General features: G+C 49.4%; 5 protein-coding genes across 5 annotated transcripts; all 5 read left to right on the top strand.

The window, feature by feature from the left end:
* Nucleotides 1–1,215: 1,215 nt before the first annotated feature.
* TbgDal_X7540 (hypothetical protein, conserved) lies at nucleotides 1,216–5,742 on the top strand (the record flags this gene model as incomplete). Its single annotated transcript, XM_011779627.1, has 1 exon — nucleotides 1,216–5,742. The coding sequence occupies one exon, from the start codon at nucleotides 1,216–1,218 to the stop codon at nucleotides 5,740–5,742; it is 4,527 nt and encodes a 1,508-aa protein (XP_011777929.1).
* A 254-nt stretch (nucleotides 5,743–5,996) lies between these two features.
* On the top strand, nucleotides 5,997–8,192 carry TbgDal_X7530 (hypothetical protein, conserved; the record flags this gene model as incomplete). The annotated part of the gene is made up of 1 exon (XM_011779626.1): nucleotides 5,997–8,192. The coding sequence occupies one exon, from the start codon at nucleotides 5,997–5,999 to the stop codon at nucleotides 8,190–8,192; it is 2,196 nt and encodes a 731-aa protein (XP_011777928.1).
* An 836-nt stretch (nucleotides 8,193–9,028) lies between these two features.
* Nucleotides 9,029–18,757, top strand: TbgDal_X7520 (neurobeachin/beige protein, putative; the record flags this gene model as incomplete). Its single annotated transcript, XM_011779625.1, has 1 exon — nucleotides 9,029–18,757. One exon carries the CDS (start codon nucleotides 9,029–9,031, stop codon nucleotides 18,755–18,757), a length of 9,729 nt encoding a protein of 3,242 aa, XP_011777927.1.
* A 1,014-nt stretch (nucleotides 18,758–19,771) lies between these two features.
* Nucleotides 19,772–20,800, top strand: TbgDal_X7510 (phosphatidylinositolN-acetylglucosaminyltransferase subunit c, putative; the record flags this gene model as incomplete). The annotated part of the gene is made up of 1 exon (XM_011779624.1): nucleotides 19,772–20,800. The coding sequence occupies one exon, from the start codon at nucleotides 19,772–19,774 to the stop codon at nucleotides 20,798–20,800; it is 1,029 nt and encodes a 342-aa protein (XP_011777926.1).
* A 691-nt stretch (nucleotides 20,801–21,491) lies between these two features.
* Nucleotides 21,492–22,733, top strand: TbgDal_X7500 (hypothetical protein, conserved; the record flags this gene model as incomplete). The annotated part of the gene is made up of 1 exon (XM_011779623.1): nucleotides 21,492–22,733. One exon carries the CDS (start codon nucleotides 21,492–21,494, stop codon nucleotides 22,731–22,733), a length of 1,242 nt encoding a protein of 413 aa, XP_011777925.1.
* Nucleotides 22,734–24,231: the final 1,498 nt, after the last annotated feature.

Below are 24,231 nucleotides of genomic sequence, written 5' to 3'. Positions count from 1 at the left end.
TTTGTTCCCTACTTCGTTTACATGTCTATGCGCCTGTTCTCATTAGTATCGGTGAGTTGTGGGCGCCCTATCTTCAGCTTATGAATTTCACTCCTTTTAAAGGCTCTTAACGTTACTTTGTCATTGCACTGTGTTGACAACCGTGGTCTCTCTTTTGTTCGTTTTTGCTTTGCGTTCCTTCGCCGAGTTGTCCTAACTGACCTAGACATGGGCAAAGACACGTTCTCTTCTGTTTGTGTATTCGCTTGGTTCTGTATTTTATCGTTATTATTATTATTATTTTCCACCTGTTGATTGTTGGAGGCGGGGGGTTTGTGCAATAACTTGGTAGCCCCAGGGGATTGGGAGTGCTAAAAGGTTGTCAGCAGCCATATGTGTGTGCATACCTCCATTTTGTTTTCATTTTCATTCCATTTTTCTTCTGCAAAACCCTCTACTGTGTACCCCCAAAGAGTATCCGGTTTTTCTTTTCTTCCCCTGGGCCTCACAGTTACCGATGCGTCAAAGCCGGCTGCATGTGCCAAGCCGCTGGAGGGAAGGGGAGTGCGGAGGAGGAGGAGGGGGAGGAGGATGATGGGGATGGGGAATTGCGGATGTACGTGTTTGTGGTTATTGTTTTGGGTTGTTTAGTCATAACGGTTGTGGGGGAGTTGCAGCAGAGTGGCAAATGGTTGTGGGATGCGCGACCAATGTTGTGAAGCACCAGCGAGGTCCTGATGGTGGTGACAGCAGGGAAAGAGTGTGAGGACGAGGGAAAAAGAGAGCGTTAAGGCTGGTGATGGGGCTCAGTGGAATGTACGCGGGACACGATCACATAAAGTGAATCACATACACATACTAAAGCAAAAAAACAACAACAACACCAAACAAACAAATAGAATCAAAAATGTCACGACAATAGGAATGAGTTCTGGTTTGCCGGTTGTTTTTGGTTTCTGTGCACTCTTATTCGGTTATATCCCTTTTCTGAATTTGTTTTTTGTTCCTTCTTTTCCCTTTATTTAACATCGTTGCGCTCCTTTCCCCTTTTCTACCTTTTTGTCCTTCCGAAATACGCATCCACGTGTACCAATATCCACGTGCTCTGCTGGATGCCCTTGAATTCAAGCTGACGTTAAAAGTGACCGTGGCCCCATACCGCTTGTTCATTGAAGTTAGCGGGCTGTGAAGAGGAAGTCAGCAATAGGTCAAGTGGGTGTTTTGTTTTGAAAGAAGATGCTCCATGTATGCCTTCGGCGTCTTCAGGGGGCATCTGCACCTCAGTCCGTGTTGAGAACCCTACAGCGCCTGCGCCAGCAGTATCAGCGTCCTCTTCAACGTCGGGAGACGCCGATGGCGGGGTGTGAAACCTCGCAAAGTAAGCAGAGGCTTGCGGACGAGGCGCTGAAGCTCCTCCGGCGAGAGGTGCGGGGAAGCGACATGCTGTCGGACGTAAGTGTGGTCTCGTCTTCCTTTTGTATTGAAGTCGGGAAGTTGTTGAGCGTTGCTGCAGCGTTTGGGGCCACTACTACAACACAGCGGGTTGCGGAGGCACTTCAGTGGGTGCGGATAAACAAATCCAGTTTATTAACCACACGGCAGGTTATGTCCGTTGCGATGCCACTACTTAATCTAAAGGATGGTAAGTCGCTCGGGCGGCAGTTTGTTATGGAGGAGCTCGTTACCCCTCTGTTGACCTCGCTGGAGGCGTCGGTTTCCACCGCAACAATGAATGAGGTCGAGATGAAACAGCATTACAGTGCCATTGTCTCTGTCTTCAGCCTTGTTAACAGACTTTTAGAATGCGACGACAACTGTGGCGTTGGCGATGCCGGGGGCGGTGAGACTAAAGATATAGAACCCGAGGGACCCTCTGTGGGAATGGCGGGTAAGACGTTGGCTTCGGGGAGCGCAGCCTCTGTCCTGCGCAGGAGTGTTGCAGAGTTATTGAGGAAGGCAGCGGACGCTCTCTTATCGGCAACCGCGTCCGCATCCTCATTTGACGTTCAGGATTGCACCCACACTCTCTTGGCGTTTCAGCGCTTTGAGTCTCTCTGCAGCGATGTGGATGCTGATGGCGTCAAGGATATGGAAGAAATGCACGCGGTTCTTTTGCCCTTGCAACAGGTACTAGGCACAGCCTTCGGATCATGCGCATCGGGTGCAGCAAAACGGCCCGGAGACCTTTGCCACTTACTCTCTTGTGCGTTGAAGTTAAAGCACCGGGAGAGTATGATTTTTTTTTCTCGCGGCGCTGTCTCTTTGTTGCCACTCGCTCTTGCTTCGGCGACAGTGAAGGAGATGAGCATGGCGGTGTCTTTGTTGGTACGTCTGCGTAGTTGCGCACCGGAAGTTGCTGATGGACTACTGGTTCAGCGCATAGTTGGCGCCATGCGACCAAAGCTATTCTTGCTCGCGGAAACCCACCCGGAGACTCTTCGCCACATTGAGAGCTCGTTACTTCTAGCCAATCTCACGCGCCTGGACACGGAGGTTTCTGAGGACCTTGTGAACCTTCTTTGCAGCTCTTTTGCATCTCATATGGACTCAGTACAACCGTCTCATCTCATTCCGTTTCTTCAGGGGCTGTGTCGGTTCGGTGACTATCACACCCGGTCGGTGAAGGATGAGTCGTATGTGACTGTTTGGGATGCCCCATTATTGCCTGCCGTGCTTCCTTGCCTTCGTCGCTCAGCCGATCGCGTTGTTACATTGGCTTCGGCGCGGGCGGTTACGACTGTTGAGGCGGCACAATTACTTCTTCTCTTTTCACAACTCCACTCTGCCTTGTCGCTCACTGTTTACGCTTCACTGGACTCACAACTTGTCGGGGCAGCTTCCAGGTTCGTAGAGGTGTCGAATGTTACATGTGATGAGAGCAATGACGGAGTTAGTGACGGTCACGCGGTAATTGGACATGAGGACCCGAGTGGGGTATTTACTCTCATGAATGCTCTTGATACGTTCCGTGAAAAGTGTGTGCCCGTGAGGCGTGAAGAGGAGGAGTTGCTCCTGCGTGCCGGGGAGCTTTACGAGATGGTAAGACAAGGCGCCATGGGAACCGTAGAGGAGATACAGGACCCCAAAAGTCTTGTCAAGTTGCTCGGCGTTCTCATACCCGGATTAGGGGCCCCATTTCCTGCGGGAGAGGAGGAAACTGCCGTGCATAACTCAGCGGCCACGGTTACGTATTCACCTTCCGCGCAGCGATCTTTTGACAGCGCCGCCAATCAAGTGATTCGTCTTGCACCGATGGCGAATGCTTACGAGGTTGGGGCTCTCGCTAAATACACAAGGGAGCTGCTGTCAAAGGACTTGATTGGTGAGGCGGTGGCGCGAGAAGCGATGAAATCTCTTGTTGAGCAGTCGGGCCGTGTCGAAATGACACTGCACGACATTCAATCTCTCCTCGACGGGATGCGGCAAGTGCGGGAAGTACAAATATCGGCGTCGCTCTTGTGGCGGGCAGGGACACTTCTCTCAACGGCACCGAAGAAAACAACGTCTTTTCTTCGGTGTGTGTTGCCGATTATAAAGAATGCGGCCATAAAACCCTGTGAGAAGGAAGCCCTTTCCGCGCTGAAACGAATTGCCATGCAGAATGCACGTGATATGCTAGAGACGGATGTGATGACAATTTCCCCCCGAGATGTTGTTCTTCTTGCGTATACGTTAGCGCAGCTGCAGGCTATCTCATCGGAGCCCGCTGCGGAAGGGGCTGATGATTCTGAGGATGTGGACAGCGATGCTGCGGAAAGGGAGGTATCAAGTGATTTACTGTCTAAAGGTGATGATTTCGGGGTTGTTCACGACACCTTTACGATGATAGGCGACGCCGTCTGTTTGCAGATGCAGCAGTCACCGTACTCGTGTGGCGTGGCGACTGGTGGTGGATGGCAAATGACACCGCAAGAGGTTGTCATGCTTGTACAAAGTTTTGAGAAGGTGGAGGTGGGGCACCACTCCTTACTATACGAGTTACTGCCACTCGTTCGCGATATGTCGCCCGCCATGGGGCCGTTGGAGCTTTCTCTTCTTCTAAGTGCCTTTGCACGTTTAGGCGTGTGGAATGGCCGTATTCTAAACACCCTCGCGTGCAATGTAGCGGAGCGTATGCAAATGTGCAGCCTGAAGCAATGCCAGGTCGTTCTGCAGGCGTTACAGTCCTCGCGGTTTCTTCGCCCCACTGTTTTCTTGCCATCGGCAGAATACCAGGAGAGCTCGTCGTGTGACTGGAAACCGGTGTGTACGCCAGATGGTTCTGCTAATGCAGATCCGCTGGTCACACTCGCTGTGAGTATAGTGAAGCGCATGGATGCACTAGTAGAAAATATGGACTCTGTCTCCACCGTACTGGAATCTTATACGTTGAGAGAAATTATGGCATTTGTCAGCGTTCTCGGTTTTTTTGAGCATCCTCCTCAGCCGTCTTTTGACACATATATGGCCATATGTGTAAAGAAGCTACTGTTGTCCCTCAGGACGTTGAGTGGCAACGACGTGTCCTGGGATTGTCGCCAAAATTTAATGGCATGCGTTTCCCTTGCGGGGTATGTGTGTAAGCTTCGCAAGTACAGGCACCAGTGTACATCTGCGCGAGTTATTGCGGGTGTGCTCTCACCTCTCTATATCGAATCTGCGACACTCAAAGCGGGGCTGCTCCTAATGCCTGAAGAGAAGCTGTCAGAGCTATATTGTTACCGTTGTGCGTATGCCATGCTTTACGGTGCTGCCTTTGCTGCTGATGAGGCCTCACTATTTCTTTTGCCGCTTTTTGAAAAGTTGAAGGCACCTGAAGTCTCTCAGGACGCGCGGCGTGTTTGCAGAGCACTGCGTTCCATGACAAGGATGTGTTCGAGGGATGCCGGTGACATCTCCATGGTGAGCGAAATTGTGCTGCACTGCGCCAGCGCTATCCATGAGAGAAGACCCGGTAACATGGGAGAGGGTTCTGAAGAAGGTAGTGTGGGTGCCGAAAAGCCATTCGTTCTCCAACGGAAGGAAACAGTTGCCTTGATTGAGTCGCTGTGCGCTGCCTGGCTCTTCCGTTCACGGTCGGATGAGCGTGATCGCTCTTTCCTCGAGGTTTTGAAGTTTTCCGTAGATAACATGCTTCGTTTCTACCACGGTACTGGCGGTGGGGAGGACCTACGGATTGCTACAAAAGATGTCGGAACTTCCATTTCTGCCGGGGAGTGTGGTTTAGTGCTGTTGGGCTTAGCTATCACCGGAGCTGTTACTAACACCTGCGAGGCGATGCACGCTAGCGCCTTGCCGCAGCTTACTGAATTGCAGCGCACCATCCTCATGAAGGAACATGATCTGTCGGTGCACGATTCGGTGAATATTCTCCTCGCCAGGGCGCTTTGCAGTGATGATACCACTGTTTGTTGGGAGGTGGTTGAGTGCGCATCGCGTGCACTTCAAAGTCAGATGGGTAAAACTGACAGGACTGGGCTGTGGCTGCATTCCGAATTGTATCGATTAGTTACAGCTGGTGACGCCTGCTTTGTAACTTATTGCGTTGGTTTGCCTGAAGGTGGCTGCCGCACTGTGTTTGATACATGCGTTAGGGTTGTGCCCGCTCTCCTCCATGCCCTGAGATCAGAAAAGCGGAATATATCACCCTCTCTTAGCCTGCATTGCCGTGTTCACGTGGCTGAGTGTTTGCGGCAGTTACTGCAGCTGGCACCAGATCGGGAAGGTATTGATGGTCTGGTTGCAGCCCTTGAGGAACTTTTGGAAGACGTGGGAACCTCTTAGTTCCGACCGTTTCTGAGAGGTGTTTCGAGGCTGAAGATATCGAGAGGAAAGTTCATTTGTGTCGAGGCATCACATGGAAAAATGGTGTGGGGCTACTTTCTTTCCCAACTCGTGAGCATTTGGTACTGTTTTCCGGTTGTTCTTTCTGCATTTCCTATTTCTTTTCCAGAATTTGACTCAGTCGACATTCCTCGTCCTTTTGAACACCTTTTCTGCATATACCATCTTTTTTTTTTCTTAGTAGGTATACGCACATGTGCACCTCTTTTGACGCAGAGATGCTTACTGATGCAGAGTTCTCGCGTCTTTTAGACATTTCGCTAGCGCCTTTGTCGAAGTCATTCCAGCACGCTTTGCCCATTAGCTACGCGACAGGTGGGCCTGGTGTTCCATTGGAAGGCGATCCGTGGTGCGGGCGCTCTTTTCCTTCCCTTTCGCAACGGCGGTCGGTTTCAATGGGGGCGGCTTCAAAGGGATGTGATGCTGTGAGAAGAAGCGTGCACGAAGGCGACGAAATTGCTGCCGAGACGGTACTGCGAGCTGTTGCGAGAACTGAGTGCGAAACTGCCGTTGAAGGGTTGCAGCAGTGGCTGGAACGTGCGAGACACGGAAGGCAGATGGGGGAGCGGTGCCTTAGAGTCCTCAAGGGCTTGGTTGACTGTTTGGATTCAATGCGAGGTGTGACGGTAGCTGTGCAGGAACAAAGCAACAAACTCAGCAGCAACGCGTCCGAATTAATGGTGCGCAAAGCCCGGCTTGAGATGGTGCAGGAGGAACTTCAACGCATGATCAAACACTTTTCGCATATTGATGCTTTAGTGAGAGAGGTAGAACAACAGACCCTGTCAGCGACATCGCAACGTTACTCCAGCATATTGCAAGAGATGGAAGAGGAGATGCAGTTTCTCACATGCCACCCCCAGTTCCTATCGACGAAAGCGTACACGACGAAGCTTGCTGCCGCGTACCAACAAGCTTATCAGTGCTTAAAGGATGCCATTATTTTTTCCATACGCACCGCTCAAAATTGCACCCTGTCTGCTGATGTCTATCGTTCTATTTTCTACGGCAATCAGCAACGACATCAGGAGGGACAGGAAACAGTTACTCCGAGTGTGGATACTGGCAGCAACCCCCTTGTGATGCTCCTTCAAGCGGTACTTGGCGGTGATATGACATCAGCACATCACTTGATGGCGGGTATGCTTGCTAGCGTTGACAATGTTTTCTGCGCCAGACTGAACGAGAAGGCTTCCTTACGGCGTTTGATGGAGGCGCACGGCGGCGGCCGTCAACCGTTTGAAGAGACAAATGATGATGACATTTTTGACACTTATCGTGATGCCCGTGTTCTTATCATTGGCCCTGTGCTGAAAAACTGGCTGGAAATGATGTGTGGAACCAGTGGCGGGAGCGTTAAAGAGGGAAACAAAACCGTCCCACAGTTCGTCGGCCATCTTGTAGGGATGATGAAACTTGCTTTGGAGCATGAGAAAGAGGTTTTTGACGGCGTTTGGCTTCGTGAAGATTTCAGTGCTCGCCTTTTTCCTCAAATCGTCTCTGACATTTCCGGGGAAGAGTACCACGTATTTCGTTCACATTTGCTGCAGGTGGATGACCTGGAGGTATTGGCTCAGACAATTGAAGAGATACAGCGGGCGAGCGCTAAGCAGTATAGTTCAGCGGAGTTGAGCGGCCTCCTTACCAAAATGATTCAGGATACACAGGAGCGACTGGTATTCCGCACTAGTGTTTTCTTGCGTCATTCTATTTCACAGTACACCTTGACAAGAGATGCAGCACAGCAGTTCCTCAATCATGAAGCATCAGCGAGTGACACGTACATTCCTGCACTTACGAACTGCGTAACACTTCTGCAACTTCTCTATCCATCACTGGAGTTTCCTATTTTTTCCGTGTTTGCGGAGGAGGCCATCAACTGCACACTACTCCAAGTGCAGGAGCTGTCTAAGTTGGTTGGGCAGCAAGCTGTCGAGCATGCCCCGTTGAAGGGTATTCTGTGTCAGCTGAGGCATCTGCTTCACCTCCGTGACGAGCTTTCGCTGATCGACGAGAATATCATCGTGGTGGAGAAGGGAATTGACCTTTCAAAAATCGCTTTGCGCCGGTTGGAGATTGTGCAGTCGTCGCGGGAGTCCAAGAAAGATGTAGAGAGTGAGATCAAACTCTGCACGGAACGTGCTGCACAGGCGATACTTACTGCGGCATCATCCCCGCTGATTGGGATTGCGAGAAAAGCACCCGGTGCGGTTGAACCCGCTGTGGAATGTGCCCGTCGATTGCTTGCCGACCAGGAGGAATTGCTCACGATATTTATTACTCACGCTTCAATAAGGAACGCTATTATGGGTCCTGTGCGGTCGCGCATGGATGAACTGTTGGCAGAGGCCGACACCATTCGGCAACAACCGCAGGAACGACGTGAATGACACCAATATCTCGGGAATGGGAGTCTTCGCGGTTGTTCTTTCTTTCTTTTCATCGGTGACTACTTCGAAGCCGCGCTCTCATTCGCATATGTGGAAGTGCCACTTTGTGTTGTATTCACTATGTGTATGCGCGTGGTACAAGGTTGGCGGTGGGGTGCTGGTGCGAGCAGAAAGTGACGCTCACTGATTGGTGCCGTCGCTTGTAATTTTTTTGCGTGCACGTCTCAACTTCACTATTGTGAACTGTGCCATCAAAGTGTGGCATGTTGAGCGGCAACTAGCCACTGCCATTATTTTGGCGTTATTCCTCGCCTCTCCGCGTGCGGAAAATTATGTTGTTTCTGCTTTGTTGGCGGCGTTTCTCCTTCTTTTGATGTGTTACACTTTCTTTGTCCTTTCTGTGTTTCCTACTGTTTCACCCTGCTTCCTGCGGATTTGTTCCCGAGTATGTTTTAAGTTTTCCTCCCTTTATTCCAAATTTATTTTCTTGGCTTCTGTTTGCCCGCTTCAAAAGGCGCTCTGTGCATGCGGTTAAGGTGACTGGAGACGGAGTGGTCACCCTTGCTCAAACACACTTAGCGAGAAGGAGTGCGAAAGAACAAATAATAATAATAATAAAGGAAAGGCAGCATACACGCACCTTCGCGAGAGTGGAAGAAGGGAAGGCGGTGTGAAAGAAACCATAGGTAGGAGGTAAGCAAGTAAAAGTATTATTGCGTATATCGCGGTGGGAGGGGGAACTGCACCAGAAAGGGAGAGGTACGGGAAAAATTTAGTGGTTTCGTTGTCGGTGCACAGTCTGACTGTCTTAGTTTCATTTAGTGTTTGACTGGAGGATGTTCAAGTTCCTCGACACATTTGTCGTGGGGAGAAGTATGGCTCCCTGCAGGGATACCAAACGCAAAGATGAACATGAGGCGGAGTACAGAGTGTTTCTAAACCATTCTGCGGCCTCAGAGGTGAAGGATGAGTTGGAGCGGCTGGTTAGTAGCGGGTCCAAGTCATCCTTCCCATACCCCCTGTCATCGGATACTGGCCTTGAGCTGTCGGTACTGAGATTGATTCAATCAAATGGCGCATGCAGGCAGCTTCCGGCGAAGATGTTGTCGCTAATGTTGAAGCGTTTGGAGTATGCATGCACCAAACTTGGTGACACGGCGAAGATTAATTTTTTACGAGACTCTATACCGGTTCTCGAGGCGGCTTTATTAGTGAACCCACTCAAAGTTGGGCTCCTTATGCTCGAGCTAGGGTTTGATAGGCATATGCTTCACATCCTTCAGTTTCTTCGTCAAGCATTAAGTGACGAGAAGATGGGAGGAAGTTCGGTTTCGCATCAAGTGAGTGATAGCGCTGCAGGAAACGTGTCCACACCCCTGGATCCATCAGATGACATCCCCCTAGAATACTCTGAAGGCGGGGGTGATGAAGACGTTGTTACTGCTACGAGAACATGCTTTGATAGCTGCGAACCTCCGAGGGCAACTGAAATACGGTACCGTGAATTGTTGACCATCTTGCGCGACACTTTGCGGGTTTTAAAAGTTGTGTACGTTCGTTGCGGACCCTCGAAGCGGCCGTCACCCGGTGAAGCGGGCGTTTATTCTGACATGGGCAATGCCACCGGAATATCGAATAGTCAGTTAGCGAAGGGGTGGGTGCGTCTGCGGCCGGATAGTTTGTACGCGGAGATGCATAGACGTTCTTGCCCAGCCGAAGAAAGAAAGGGAAGCACCAGTGGGAGTACACTGAGAACCCACACCAAACGTGATGGTATCTTGTTGGAGTGTAGTCGACTTTGTTTACACTGTTCGGAAGTAGCTATTGGGTCGGTCGAAAGGGGAGGGGAAGAAGAGAGGACGATATCTGAAGCTCTCTGTAACTTGCCGCTCGTTGTACTTAGCCTTCTACGTAACCCCAGTGAGCTTGTAGTGCGGAACTCGCTCATCAGTATCGGCGCTGAGTTAACCCATTTTGTGGCTGTGGAGCGCACCGGAGATTCAGAGCTGCAAACCTTGCGTCAAGCTTCGTGTAGCATGTTGCTTCTTTCCAGATTGCTGCGAGAGTCCCCGTTGCTTGTTGTTAAGGCTATGAAATCTGTGAATTTTTCTGCAAACGTGGTGCGGTTGTTGCAAGTAATAAGTGTTAGATATCATTGTGTGCACTGTGATGGGTGCCGCATTGCGGGTCAGGAGGAGTGTGCACGCGAGCTACGCACCTTGGCTGATGCGGGTAACGACGGTTTGCATTTGGATTCCGGTTGTGTGGTTAGCCTCAAACGACCCGCTTTTAATCGACTCGCAGACAACGCGGTTGTGGACGAGTTTTTACATTGCTATCTCGGTTTACTGGAGACACAGCGGGAGGTGAGAAGGACGGCGGAGGTGCATCGTGACCTCGAGGCAGCGCGCCACTTTATGCAAATTGAATTCTCTCTCCTCGAGGCCCTTCTTCATTCCGGAGACGCACTTGCGCCCACCTCTTGTTTGTATGATGCGTTGATGAAATACGCCATAAACTCTCTGGCACCGATGGAAACCCCGGTGCAAGAGCGGCGGCAGGTGAATACCGCAGGATCGTTAGTAGACGCGGATTTTTACCGCGTTGTTTTTCTTAATCCAGTCTTTGGGGTTTTCCAGAAAGATCCGCGGTTGCAGCACGCAGTATTGTATTTACTACACCACAGGCTGAACTCTCTTCCTCCCAAGGCAGAGAGCAGTGATGGGGGTGCAGCCATCGAGAATGAAGTTGGCGTCATTCTCGACTTACTTTGCAGCATAAAAGTTGGGGAACAGTCCACTGAGTCAGTGGAAGGTGAGGCTGCGGGCGCCGGCGATGATAACGAAAAGCAAAACAGGGGAGGGGTAGTGGCGCGGCAGGAGGAATTGGCGGATGTGTTACTAAAGTTATGTGTGATATTCCATTCCTCTTTGTGTGGGACAAATAGTGATGCTGTCGCAACTGCCGTCATCAGATGTGGTGGTATTTCGAAACTTGTGGGTTTGTTGAGGGAATGTTACACGTCCGGTAGGCTATCAGGGGATGGAATTAGTATGCTAGTGCTGCATTTGTTATTGCGGCTTTTGCAAAGATTGGATGTTCAGTGCAGTGTGTTAATGGGCGAGGTGGATATTTTTTTTTCACTTCTCTCTGTGAAGGAAATACGCCCGAATGCGAAGCGGATGCTTCTTTTACTTTACACACACAGTTGTCCCGATGCAGAATATACACAGCGGATGGATCAGTTAGTTAAGTGTACTTGGGATGCTCTTGATAAATGTGCCCGTTTGGAGTCAGGGTGTGAGGCAGATAATGAAGACGAAGAGATGTTTTTGTCAGTGCTGAATTGCATGTCGGCCTCTCTTAGTGCGCTTCGATCTGACATTTTTCAGTGGGGGTCAATGAGGCAGTTGCAGAACGCCCTCTGTGGTGGTAAGGAAAACGCAATGGATGCTTTTCTCCGTCTGTTCCACCGGACAGCCGCACCGTGGCGTGTTGTTGATTCGTCTTACGGTCTCTCGTGTATCATGAACACCGTTGTCATGCTTGTTAAGGAGAATCCACCACTGCGTGCCGTTCTCATTCACACCATTGGCGCTGATCAACTGGTGGAGTCATTCAAGACCGCATGGTTTACATCGCATAACGGATCGTGGCTGCAGTTTATCCGGTGTATGCTTTTGCTCGTGTATGAGGATGATGAGGCTCATGTTAGTGCAGCGGTTGGAAGTGTAGGGCCATCCTGTGGGTTTGATAATGGTTTGGATGGTCGCCGTTCAGTTGTGGGCGGGGAGGAGGGCACGTTAACGGTGCGTAATCCTGAGTTAATTTTGCCTCTATTGAGACTCTTCCTGGATCTACCTGAATTTAAGGAGGATCACCGTGACGCACTGCAGTGTCTTGTGACGCGCCTTTCGTCCGATGTCATGGTGTCGCAGAGTTCCCTGTGGATGGTGGCGAATGCCGGTGTGTTTGATTCGCTTACTGCCCTTATCCCAGTGGTGGCAGGGACTGCACTTATTGATTCAGTGTTGTCCCTCGTCATGGCCATTGCTGGTCATCACGTCACCGTTCGGGAGACAAAGCAGTTTCTTATGAGCATTGCACACGCAAAGAGCGAGGAAGAACGACGATTTCTAGTTCCCATTGTGATTGAGGTGCTGAGCGCCGCCTCTCGTCACATACTAAATTGCCAGGCGACGCAGCAGAATTACATAGCGTTTCGTCAGCACAACGGACCAACTGGCCTCAAGGCCATTCTTTCAGATTTTCCCCTCGATGCATACACTTTGTGCCTGTGGATAAGGTTGGAGACTCATGGCGGTCGACGGACTCGGCAATGTATTTATTCTCTTCAGAGTATTGAGAAACGTACCATATTAGAACTGGTTGTAAAAAGTAATGGACAGTTGGCCGTATCTTATGATGTTGAACACAACAAAGCTACTGAGGTAGACCTTGGTTGCCAGCTGGCGGCGCTGGTTTGGACGCACTTAACGGTTGTGCATAGTCAATCGAAGTTCCCATTCAGTGCAAGTGAGTTTGTTGTGTTTGTGAACGGTGTGGAGGTTTGCGCCCAGCCATCCGTAAGGTACCCCCAATTACAAGGCTTGTTTTTCCACGTTGGCACGCGCGGCGAGGATATTGAGCAGCGTACATCTAGCAACAATTTTGTTGGTCAAGTGGCTGCTGTGCATTTCTTCACATGTGCCCTCTCCCCAAAGTCAGTGTTTGAGCTGTTCTTAGAGAAGTCGGGTGGTGAAAGCGTAAGGCGTGGTTTTTTCTCTGGTATTGCTGTCTATGTCGACCCTCGCTTCGGAGAGCGTGGACAATTACACAATCTGGCCGCCTTACTGCGTGGAAAACCTACAGAACGGCCCCTGATCACGTACGAGGGAACCGTTGCTTGTAATACAAAAAGTATCATGGACTCGGTATGTGTTCTTGGGGCACTTCAAACCGTTGTGATTCCGCTACTCGTTCTTCTCGTAAACCCTCAACTACCCTTTTACTGCCGTGTGCCTCCTGGTCGCAGGAGGCCTGCTTCGGAAGCGACGCGCAAGGCGATGAATGAGCTACTGAAGTTTGTTGAGGCTCTTCTACTTAGTAACATTGTGCGTGCTGATGTGTTGGAAGTTGGTTTGTTTCCGATGATTTCGCATGCTGTACAACAGTTTACTGTATACGACTGTCCTGAGCTTCCACGGCGTTTGTATGATATTTGTGTCGCACTTGTCAGCGACGAGGCACTATTCGACGCGGCGTATCATTCCCTGTTTTTATCGGGTGATCTCCTCCATGTTTGCTCGGAGCCGACACAACTGTTGTTACTTCAAGTGCAGTATTTGCTTTGCCATAATAACGCCCCGGCGCGACGTCACCTGCGCGGTTTGGACCTGCCTCACTTTGTTGTTGGTCAAATAATACAGACGTACAATGGAACCTCGGAGCATCATCGGGAGATGCGAGAGGGGTTCTTCCTCCTGATGGAGGCTGTTATGGAGGGTGGTCTCACGATGAATGATGCAGATGCCATTCAACGTCTCGTGAGCGTGATGCTTCGTAAGCAGGATTTACACCGGGACGTGCTTATAGAAATACTTGTGCGCACACGTGTTCTTGTTGCAAACAGGGAGCCTAACCTAGCCTCCTTCTTGGGAAAGAGGAACTTTGTCAAAGATCTTTTGCCTGCTTTGAACAACTCGCCGCGGGAGGTGCGGAATGAGGTGGTGCTGTTCTTCATTTTGCTAGCAAGCCGCTCACGGAAGACACAGGAACTGTTAAATCCGACGCTACTTGCATCACGCGAGGCTGTTCACGTCACCCGTGATATCTCTCTTTCCTGGTTACGCGATAAATTGAACGATTGCGCTGTGGACGTTTCCTTATACACAACTCTACTTGCCGCCCTCATTGGCCGCTTCGATGTCTCCCTTCAGCAGGATGTGACGATAACAGCCGATGATAAAATTTGTTTTGCTCCTGTTCTGACGCCACTCTTGCTGCTGATGAAGAGAACTCCCAACAAGGTGATGAAGGAGAAGGTCATGACAGATATTGCCACTCTAGTACAGCAGGATTCAGTAGCGTGGAGGAGCATTCTTTCTGTGCAAGGGTGGTACGCGAGCATCGCAGAGTTGTACCTCTCAGATGCCGAGTCACTTGAAGCACGGAGGGGTGAACAGTCACTTTTTATGGCAACAACTGCTTTTATATTTTCTCGCACTATATTTCAGGCGCTTATTCAGGAGTCTTACGGTGCGTCCGAGCTGGAATTACTCATAACTTATCTCTTCCGCCGACGTGCCAACGTCTTCTTGAATGCCGTACTACTCGGTGTTGTGAAGGAGTACACTTCTTATTTGACAAATCGCCGGGATGATAATACCGGCGGCTGTCTAAGTCTAGGCAGCCAACTGGCGTTAGCAAATTTCACTGCATTTCTCTCTGTCGTTGAAGACGTTCTCTTCTACTCCACGACCGCGTATATTAACTGTGATGCAACACGACCAGCCGACGCGCATCGCAAACGTGGTTACTCAGAGGAGGAGGAGCTCGTTGTGTTTACCGATGAAGGAATGTTGAAGCTTGAGTTTTGCGAGGGTTACCCGGAGGGGAGTGAATACCGGCGTGATGAGATGCTACAAAACGGTGTTTCATTTCTTTCTGGTGACTCGATGTTGCTGCGCACCGCACCTGATGGTGTTTGGTTGCATGCTGCTCTGGCGGTGCGCACAATGCAGCTGCTGACGACGAGCGGAGCCATTCTAAACTCAACTGGAACGTGGAATAACAGTTTTAGTAGTAGTAGCGGTAATGGAGGTAGCGCCCCTGGGTCGGACGCCGTGCCGCAGGGGCTGCGGCCGCGCAAAGGCGGTTTTATTCGGCTCTTTGTTCGTCTTTTCCGTGTGGTGTGTGGTTTTACACTCCGTGATGCGGCTCAGTTAGACGACATATTATCTTTGGCTCTGCGTTGGGTTGATGTCGTCGACAACGACTACAGTCCTTTTGCGTTGTTGATGTGGCAGTGGTCGGAGGTGAAGGAGCATTCTCCACTTTCCAGTTCTATGACACTCATTCTAAGTCTACACGAGCTTCTGAACCGGCGGCTGAGGTTTTCTTTGTTGGGTCCTTCCTTGCGATTTCCGGATGCGAACCAGGAGATACTGCGTCGTATGAAGGCCATATGTATTCTTCACAAGCGTGACTTGAACCAGATGCAGTTTTTCAGTCGAACTGTGCCTTCCAGCGTGGGCGAGCAAACCGTGAAACAGTGCACACTTGAATGGCTCTGTGGCAGATCGGGAGAGGACTCCATGAAGGAGTTTGTTGAAGTCGCCTCTCGCGAAGACTACGAGGCGTTCATTTCCCAGTGCACATTGGCGATGGAACGCGACCAACTCACAGACAAGAGTATGGCACGCACCATTGAACAATACCACAGTGTGACGATGGCGCGGTTGCATGGAATATTGACTGACTTTAGTATTTCACGAAGGACAATGCTTGAGGTATTGGAGCAGCACTTGCAGGATGGCACGGAGGGAGAAGGTGACGATGCAGCTGGAGGGGTGGAGTCGTCAGCAGAGCGATTCGCAACACTAGCAGTTCGGGAGGTCGCTACGGTTTTTTTCAATACAGTATGGGCTCGATTTCTCAGCCGCTGCAGAGGTACTATTTGGGATGTTGGGCCTGGGGAGCAGCGGAACATGAAGTATGTGCGTTTGCAGGATGTCGAACAGAAATTGCTGATACGGAGGAAATTTGAGTTTGATCCTTGTGGAACTGATCACGCCAACATCACCGCAGCCGGGGCACCCGTAAGTGACACCAAGGTCTTTGGGAAACAGTTACCTCGTGCACGAGGCGGTGAACAGATGTTGCTTACGTCTGATAGCTCTGTGGACTGCGATGAAATCCTCGACAAACAAGTTAGCCACGAAGATACGAACAGCATCACGGGGACCAATACGGCGCAGACTCCAAAGCCTATCGTGCACTTCTCCTCTTCATGTGAGGTGCCTTCTATGATGCACTGCTGGAGTGCCATGCTAATTATTCGTGACTGTGAGCTTTGCGTATTCTTTGACGAAGAGAATAAAGCATACAACCAACGTGTTGCTGATGAAGCATCGTCGCTAGTTGTAAAGCCGCGGGACATTATCTATCCCACTGGTCATATCGCTCAGCTTGCGCCAGGGAGGCGGTTTCGAATGAGGCGTAGTGCAGTAGAAATGTGGTTCCGCGATGGTCGCAGTGTGCTGCTGAATTTTGCTTCCGTGAAGGAAATGCGGACAGCTGTAAACCGCATAAGAATGTCGGTGGAGCGACACAAGGTGCCCTACCACCCGTTCTACCTGTTTCATGAGACCCCACGTAAGGAGCCACTCCTTATGTGTCGCACGAATCAGTGGCGCGAACGCAAGATATCTAACTTTGAATACCTTCTCTGGTTGAATTTCTTTGGTGGCCGGACGGTGAATGATCTTACGCAGTACCCCGTATTCCCCTGGGTGATTGCCGACTACAAGAGTGACCGACTTGATTTGGAGAAATCCTCCACGTTTCGTGACTTGTCGTTGCCCATAGGGATTTGCAATGGACCTCAGAGTCGCGAGTACGTGGAAACACGGTATGAAGAAATGCGACAAACTGGTGACGTGCCTGCCCATTACTTCACACATTACAGCTCTCCAGCAGTTGTCCTGTATTACATGATCCGCGTCGAGCCGTTCACAACGCTGCAGGTTATCCTGCAAGACGGGCACTTTGATTGTGCCGACCGAATGTTTCACTCCTTGGCGTCATGTTGGAATGGGGTGCTGACGAACTCGCAGGATGTCCGCGAGCTCATTCCAGAGTTGTTCTACCTACCCGAAATGTGTGTAAATACAAATGGAATCCGGTTTGGGTGCAGACAAGACGGCCGACCCACAGATTCACTGGAGTTGCCACCGTGGGCCCATGGTGATCCCTACGAGTTTGTTTACCGCATGAGGGAAGCCCTTGAGAGTGATTACGTTTCACTGAACTTACACCATTGGATCGATTTGATATTTGGATACAAACAAAGGGGCAAGGAGGCCATCGCAGCACTTAATGTCTTTAATTGGCATTCTTACGAAGATCTAGACAGGAGTCAAACAGATGATGTAGATGAGCGGCTGCTGATCGACTCGCTCGATAACATCGGCCAGACACCCATTCAACTTTTCACCCGCCCTCATGTTGAGCGGCGTGCCATGGAATATGCTGACCCTATCAGTTGCGTGCTTGGCATGAGGGCAGTTGACATTCGCCACTTGTGCACGCGCGTGGCGCGCGTGGTGGTGCTTGACAATGATCGGGTGCTCGTGGTGTGTGGGAACGGTGCCGCACTGCTCTACCGAATTAGTGTTTCGCCAGTGATGAGGCGTATGCAGCAACTGCCGAGCCCCGCGGTAACTCCGACGTTGACGACGCCTAGGGTTGGTCCTGTCGCCGATGGCAACGTTAAAAGCCATTTTAGTAATCAGACCCCTGCCCCTTCTGTGGCGGCTGCCGTTGCTCACACATCCTCATATTTACTTGGAATCGTTTCAGGAGCGCCGGTGGCACCCGTGCCACAGGGCTCGGTGGACGGCAGTGGCTTCCGACGGCCGATCGTCGACGTGGCCGAAGATTTTGAGCGGCGAATTCCACCGCTTCCACCCGGCATGATACCGAACATTGGTCAGAAGGCTGGTGGTCCCTGTGAGACGGGGAATGTGGCTGTTTTGCTCCTTGACAATGAAGTGTTTGTAGCGCTCGGGGGCGTTTTTGATAACACAATAGTCATTCGTAACTTTTTAACGACCCCAGCTTTCCAGGAGGAACGGCTGCACGCCCACTGTGGCCGCGTGGTACTTGTTGCGGCGAGTGCGGACAGCAGATACCTTGTGAGCGGTGCGGAGGACACGACTTTTATTGTGTGGAGTTGCCACTTCCAGCGCAACCGCTTGAAGCTGCGCGTGGATTTGATGTTTACAGTATACGGTCATGAGGACGACCCCACTGCAGTAAGTGTGTGCCCCATCCTCGACGTTGTCGCTACTGCAAGTCGGGATGGCATGCTTATGCTTCATAGCTTGGCGAATAATCGTTTGGAGCGCAGTCTGCGCCATCCCGCAAAGCTCCCTATCGACCGTGTGCTTATCCAACCGAATTGCTATTTACCGAATATTCTTTTTACGTCCACAATTGATAACGTGATTCATCAGATAAGCATCAATGGTGTTTTGCTCCGCTCTGTATCCGCCCCCGGTCGTATTACCGGGTGGTGCACTACACCTAAACAAACTGTTCTTGTTTCGACGGCTCCGCTAACAAACACCAGTGCATCGGAGGATTCCCGTGGTAATCTTCACTTTATGCACGCATTTCACCTTAACGTTTTGAAGTCAGTACAGTGTCCGTTACCCGCTACCGGTGATACCATTTCTTCCTGTGCGTGCCATCCCAGCAATCCCCAGGCAGTGGTGTGTGGTTCGACTCATGGATATTTATCACTTCTCTGCTTGGGGTCGAAAGTGGATGCACCACCGTAATGTCAAAAAGCGAAGAAACAATTGCATATGTGTGTGTGTTGGTGTTTTGTCCTTCATTTCCCCGCTGTCGCATTGTGTGGTTGCCTTTTTCTTTTTTGTGGTGGCTCACGCTGGCCTCATACCAGGTTGGTGCTTTTTATATATTTCCTTTGCATGTTTTGTCTCATATGGGTGATGTGTGTGTCGGTTGCGTTGTGGATCTCTTTCGATGTTTCAGAACGCTACTTAACTTGCAGTGTCGTTGTTTAAATGTTGCAAACTGAAGAACATCGAAGCTGGTGCGAGGTGTGTGTGTGTGTGTGTTTGTGTGGGACAACGGGGTTATTTCCTACACGTCGAAGAAATTACAGATATATGTTTGCTGCTGCTGTTGCCGCTGTAGCAATAAGAGGGGTTACGATCCCAGGACAAAGTATAATCAAAAAGGGAGTTACCCAAGTAATGTGAGAAGTTAGTGCGGTTGAGGGGAAGTCTCGCAGGTTTGCTCGGATCGTGTGGTTGTGTTTGCTTATTATTTCCACTGTATTTTATTGCCTTTCACCCCCTTCCCTGAGTGTGTCGTCACCGATTGGTTGATGACCCTCCACTCGACCACCGTGCGCGAGGGATCGCAGAAGTGTTGTGCATATCAATATGTATATGGTTTAGTGGGGCACATATTTACAAAGAAATGTAGAAAGGTAGGAAGTGAGGCGGGTAATGGGGTGCAGTGGCTTTCACTTGAAAACTTTTTACACTTCTTTTTTAAAAATAAGTAGGCACTGCGCTTGAAAATGCATGATGTTGCGCTTCTGCGCTGGCTTCCTCCTTAATGTCTCTGTTTTTGCGGATGTGTGTCTACCTTTCCCATGATTTCTTCATTCTTCAGCCGCTCACTGTAGTTCGTTTCAGCGCATGTAGAATTGTTAACTTATAATTATTTATTATACCATTTGCTTACTAAGTTCATTGGCGCCATTGCTGTTGCCATAGCCGTTGCCGTTGTTACTGTTGTTTCTGTTGCCCTCTATTTGGATGCGCAATTGTCAGCCGGCTTCGTTGCGAGAAACGTCAGCGATGGAAGAGGCAGCACAGCTACGTGGTACTATTGGGAGCGTGTCAACTGAAACAGCGACAGTGCGTGATGAGGGGCGCGTTTGGCGCAAAGTGTTGTACACGCGTCAGCCGTATGAAGACAACTATGTGGATCCTCAGCAGTTCCTTCAGGACCTACGGCAGAATGTGAATGTTGCCACCTATGAGTATAACAAGGTGGTGTTGGACACATTTGTTGTTATTCAGCAATTTTCGTTTGTTGTGTTCTATCTCTTTGTATTTTCTATGATGCTTTCCGGGAGGGTGGATGAGTGCGCGCTCATGTGGGTGAATGCTACACTATTCACGTTGGCGTTTGTGTTTTGTATTGTGGTGCAGCGGCAGCAGGCTGTTGATCGCGGTGAGATTCCCGCATCGTTTACGCATTACTTGATGGGGTTGTGTAGGCAAGGCATTCCACTGGTGGGAGTCCTTATTCTTCTGTCACCCGTCCTACAAACCTTGACTGTGGCGTATAGCAATGACACCATTGTGACACTTAGTTCCTTGTCAATGTTCGTGCATGTGCTTCTGACGGATTATAATTACCTCAACTGCTATTCGGAGAGGTATCAGCAGAACACTGCGGTGAATGCAGCCACATTCGGCATAATACTTATTGCCTCACGCATTCAGAGGGTGTTTCAGAGCGGTGCACTCATTATGTTTGGAATTCTATGCTTCACTTTGTCTCCTATTCCCAGACATAACCTCAAACATGTCTCCCTAAGGGCACATGTTGTGTTAACATTCACTATATGTGCGCTTGCCATCTACTTCTTGATGGAGGTTCCGGTATTTGCCCTTCTGTACTGTGTAGTGGTGGTGGTAATATCTGTTGTCATTCCATTCTTCTTCGTCAAATTGCATGGCAGCATGAAAGATCAAATCAATGGACCGTGGGATGAAGCAAAACCAACTAATAGTGCGGCTGCAGTCGAATGGGCCAACGCAGGCATGCTTCAGTGAGAGGTGTATCGACGGTTACAATGTGCACACGCGTACATAAAATTCGGTTCTCGGTTTATTTATTTACATAGCCTTTACCTCCATATTTACCCTCATTTTTTTTGCATTTGTGGGCACATTCAGCGAAGAGTTCTATTTGTACTTTCCGTATGTGTGCATATGTCACTCTCTGTGCGTGTGAATAGGTTTGCTTAGTCTTGTTCTTCTTCCATGCACTTTGTTGTTAAGTGCGCTTCTATCTCAGTACGAGCACAAGCGCTTCATGCTATGTTGTGGATATCGCTTCTGCGCTTTTATTCACGTGTGTTTCATTCTGTTTCGTATTGATGTTGCATGTTGGAAAAAGAAAAAGTTTATGTGTGGGAAGGGGGAAGGATGGAATATACGATACCGTCAAATGCAACAGGAGGACATAACAGGAGGAAAGGGAGAAGAAGACGGCACCACCACAGGCAGCGATGCAATAAATCCGTGACAACGTAACTGTCCAAGTGAACAAACATCTTAATACCCTCGCTTTTTTTTGCTGCTCGCTGTGCCTCTTTTTTTTTTTTTTTTTAAGAAGTCGCTTATCATTACTTAGTTGATAAGCGGAGAAAAGCAGAGTTCAAGAGAGAAAACAAATCATTTCGAAGAATTGTTCTTCCAGAGGTCTACCAACAGTTTTAGGAAGCGCGGGCCATCATCATCCATGAACAACGGTGGTCCTTACAATGGTTACCCCCTAATGCGAAGCGGCTGCGGTACTTCCAAGCAAAGGAAAAATGGGCCACCTGAGAGAGCAGCCACCGGCGGCGTGGAAATCGCTGGAGGCGGTGATTGGTTAAATATTGTCTCTCAAACTTCGTACCAGCGCGCCATCCTTTCAAGAAGTTCCGCGCAAAGCAACGACGTTGGGGGGAGTACGCCCCAGCAAGGTACATCAACTTGCGAACGGTCGCACAAAGACGCGGTAAGTGGCAGCAACAGCACTTTTACACGTGCAGATCCGGCAGCTGTCGCTTTTCCTCCTCTTGCCGTGGGCAGTACAAGCAAGAGTTCTTTTCAGTCAACAGAAAGGTGCGCGGCGGTGCCTGTGGACATTTCATGTCCCCTTCCCATCGATTTTCTGTGGCCGCGGGCATTTTTTGGCAGAATGCATGTAGCGACAGGGGGTGCAGCGGCATCGCGCAGAGACACGCATGGGATGGGACCACCAGCAGTTGGCATGGAGGATATGAGCAGCGGCTGTAGCTTAAAAGAAAACGCTACCAAAGGGGGCTCAGTAGCCGTACGGGAGACTCAACTGTCATCTCCTTCCATCGATGACTCTTCTACCATGAATTCGTTGCAGGCGCCATACCCTGTTGATTGGACACCGACGCTTGGGGACGACTTGGCGGCGCCTGGGGAGCGGGGCTTTCGTGAATTGAGGGGATTACTTGGCGCGGTTTTTCGTGAGTGTTGTCCTAAGCTATTCTCCTCATTGCGGGTTCCGCATTATTTCATGGAGAAGGGTGTATTAGATGATGCTAAGTTAAGGCAGCACCGAGGTGGCAGACGTCAGGAAGCGGAGTTGAGTGAACGTGATATGATACCTCTTCCATTACTTAATGAGATCAACAATGTAGTGGATGAGCGTGATAGATCTCCAAAGTATACGATGACCAGCCAAAGCGATTCGTCAGACCTTCTTGACCACAAGACCGCGGTATTCCGTGACCCGAGTAGTTTGCAGAACGCCCCGCAGGAGGGGCAAAACGAGGAGGATCCCGCGCAAATATTCGCTGGATTGCTTCATCAACTTGCCGTCGCTGGGAATGACAGTTCTGCCACTGATGGTGTCTCTGTTTCCTTTACATTAGGAAATAATGGAGATTCTGTTCAGGACTCCGCCACTGGGGGTGAAGGGACATTCTCACCACAGTGGTTACGTAGTTACTCGTACCGGTAATGTCGCGCATATTTCCCCCTCTGTTTCTCTTCTTCATCATCATCATCAGAGACAATCATAAGTTTTGTTTGCATTTCCAAAGAATAGTGAAAGATCATTTTTTTGTTTACCTTAACCATTTTCAGGTGTGGTGGTATCATATAAGTACACGGTTGCCACTGTTTCTTTTTTTTTTATTGTAGCAGATTGGATATTTTTAGTACATTCCTTCGTGTTTGTTTGTTTTGTATGCGGTGAAGTAGTTGGGCACACGAGGGTGTAAGCGTAACTCATTGGGTAAAGGAAGAACAATAAATTTAAGAATAAATGAGTGGTTTGAATGGAATATGTGTAGTGAAGAAATAAAACATGAACAAAAGGTGGATAACTGGGTGAGGATTATTGCAGTATTTCTCCTTTCGTGAGTTGGTGCTCGTGGCAGTCTCAAAGTTCAATAGAATAACATATTTGAACACGAGGTAAAAAGAAAAAAAAAAGAATTGCCATACGCACATGTGCATACACGAGTGAGAAGTGTAGGTTCCATGAGATTAAGGCCTAAAAGGGGGACGGGCGTGTGGATGGATTAGCGAGTCGCTGCTATTCCTTTTTTTCCCCCTCTCCTTTTCTCTTCACTATTTTCTTTGCCTGAACGCTGCTGCACGTTTATTCCTTTTACTTCACCTAATGGGGGAATGAGGAGGAGGAGACGCATATGAACATTTTGTGTGCTGCACCCTTACCGACAATGATGCATCGCAGAATTATTTCGCTGCATTTGTGTGATATTGTGTTGAACCGCAAGGGGAGATTTATTAGTTTTGAGTTTTCGTGATGTTGTGGGATGTAACGCTTCTTGTGAAAGTAAAGAAACATACACACACCCACACACCCACCCACCCACATATATATATATATATAGATGTATGCGTGTGTGGGTGTATGTCATCGTGTGACAACATGCTAGAAATGTCAGCACACACAGTCATGGCCCCCTCCCTCCGCTCCCTATTTTTTTATTCGTATTATAGTGGTGCCATAGTTATTAGGAAAATAACTTGTGGTGCCCTTTTTAGCAATTTTGGGTAGTAGCATCATTTTTTTTTTTTTTAGGCGTTTAGTTTTTGAGTGGTGACGAATAGTTAGTTCACACGCATATATACATGTGAGAGTTATGCGTTAGAATTGAGTGAATAAATGAGTGTGTTTGTCTGTCTTTATAAGGGTTCCTATAATAAAATAAGAGGCAAGTGGAATTCGGGTTAAGGGAGAAGAAAATGTTATATGTTTTGACTTCTCTATTTATTTATTTTGATGATTGTCATCACGTTGGAGACTTGAAGGTGGGCAAAGAAGACAAGAAGGGAAAACAGAGAATGATGATGATGATGATGTAAAACGTGAAGAAGGGAAGGTAGTTGAGGGACTAATGGTTAGAAGAAGAGGAAGATTTATGAAGAAAACAATGTGCGATGCGCGCGCGGCGCTTTCATGAAGCCTCTATGAGGTAGTGGAGTTT

This window comes from Trypanosoma brucei, chromosome 10, assembly GCF_000210295.1.
Source record: "Trypanosoma brucei gambiense DAL972 chromosome 10, complete sequence".
Taxonomy (NCBI): Eukaryota; Euglenozoa; class Kinetoplastea; order Trypanosomatida; family Trypanosomatidae; genus Trypanosoma; species Trypanosoma brucei.
The sequence above is the reverse complement of the archived record's forward strand: the minus strand, read 5'-3'. Positions and strand labels throughout refer to the sequence as shown.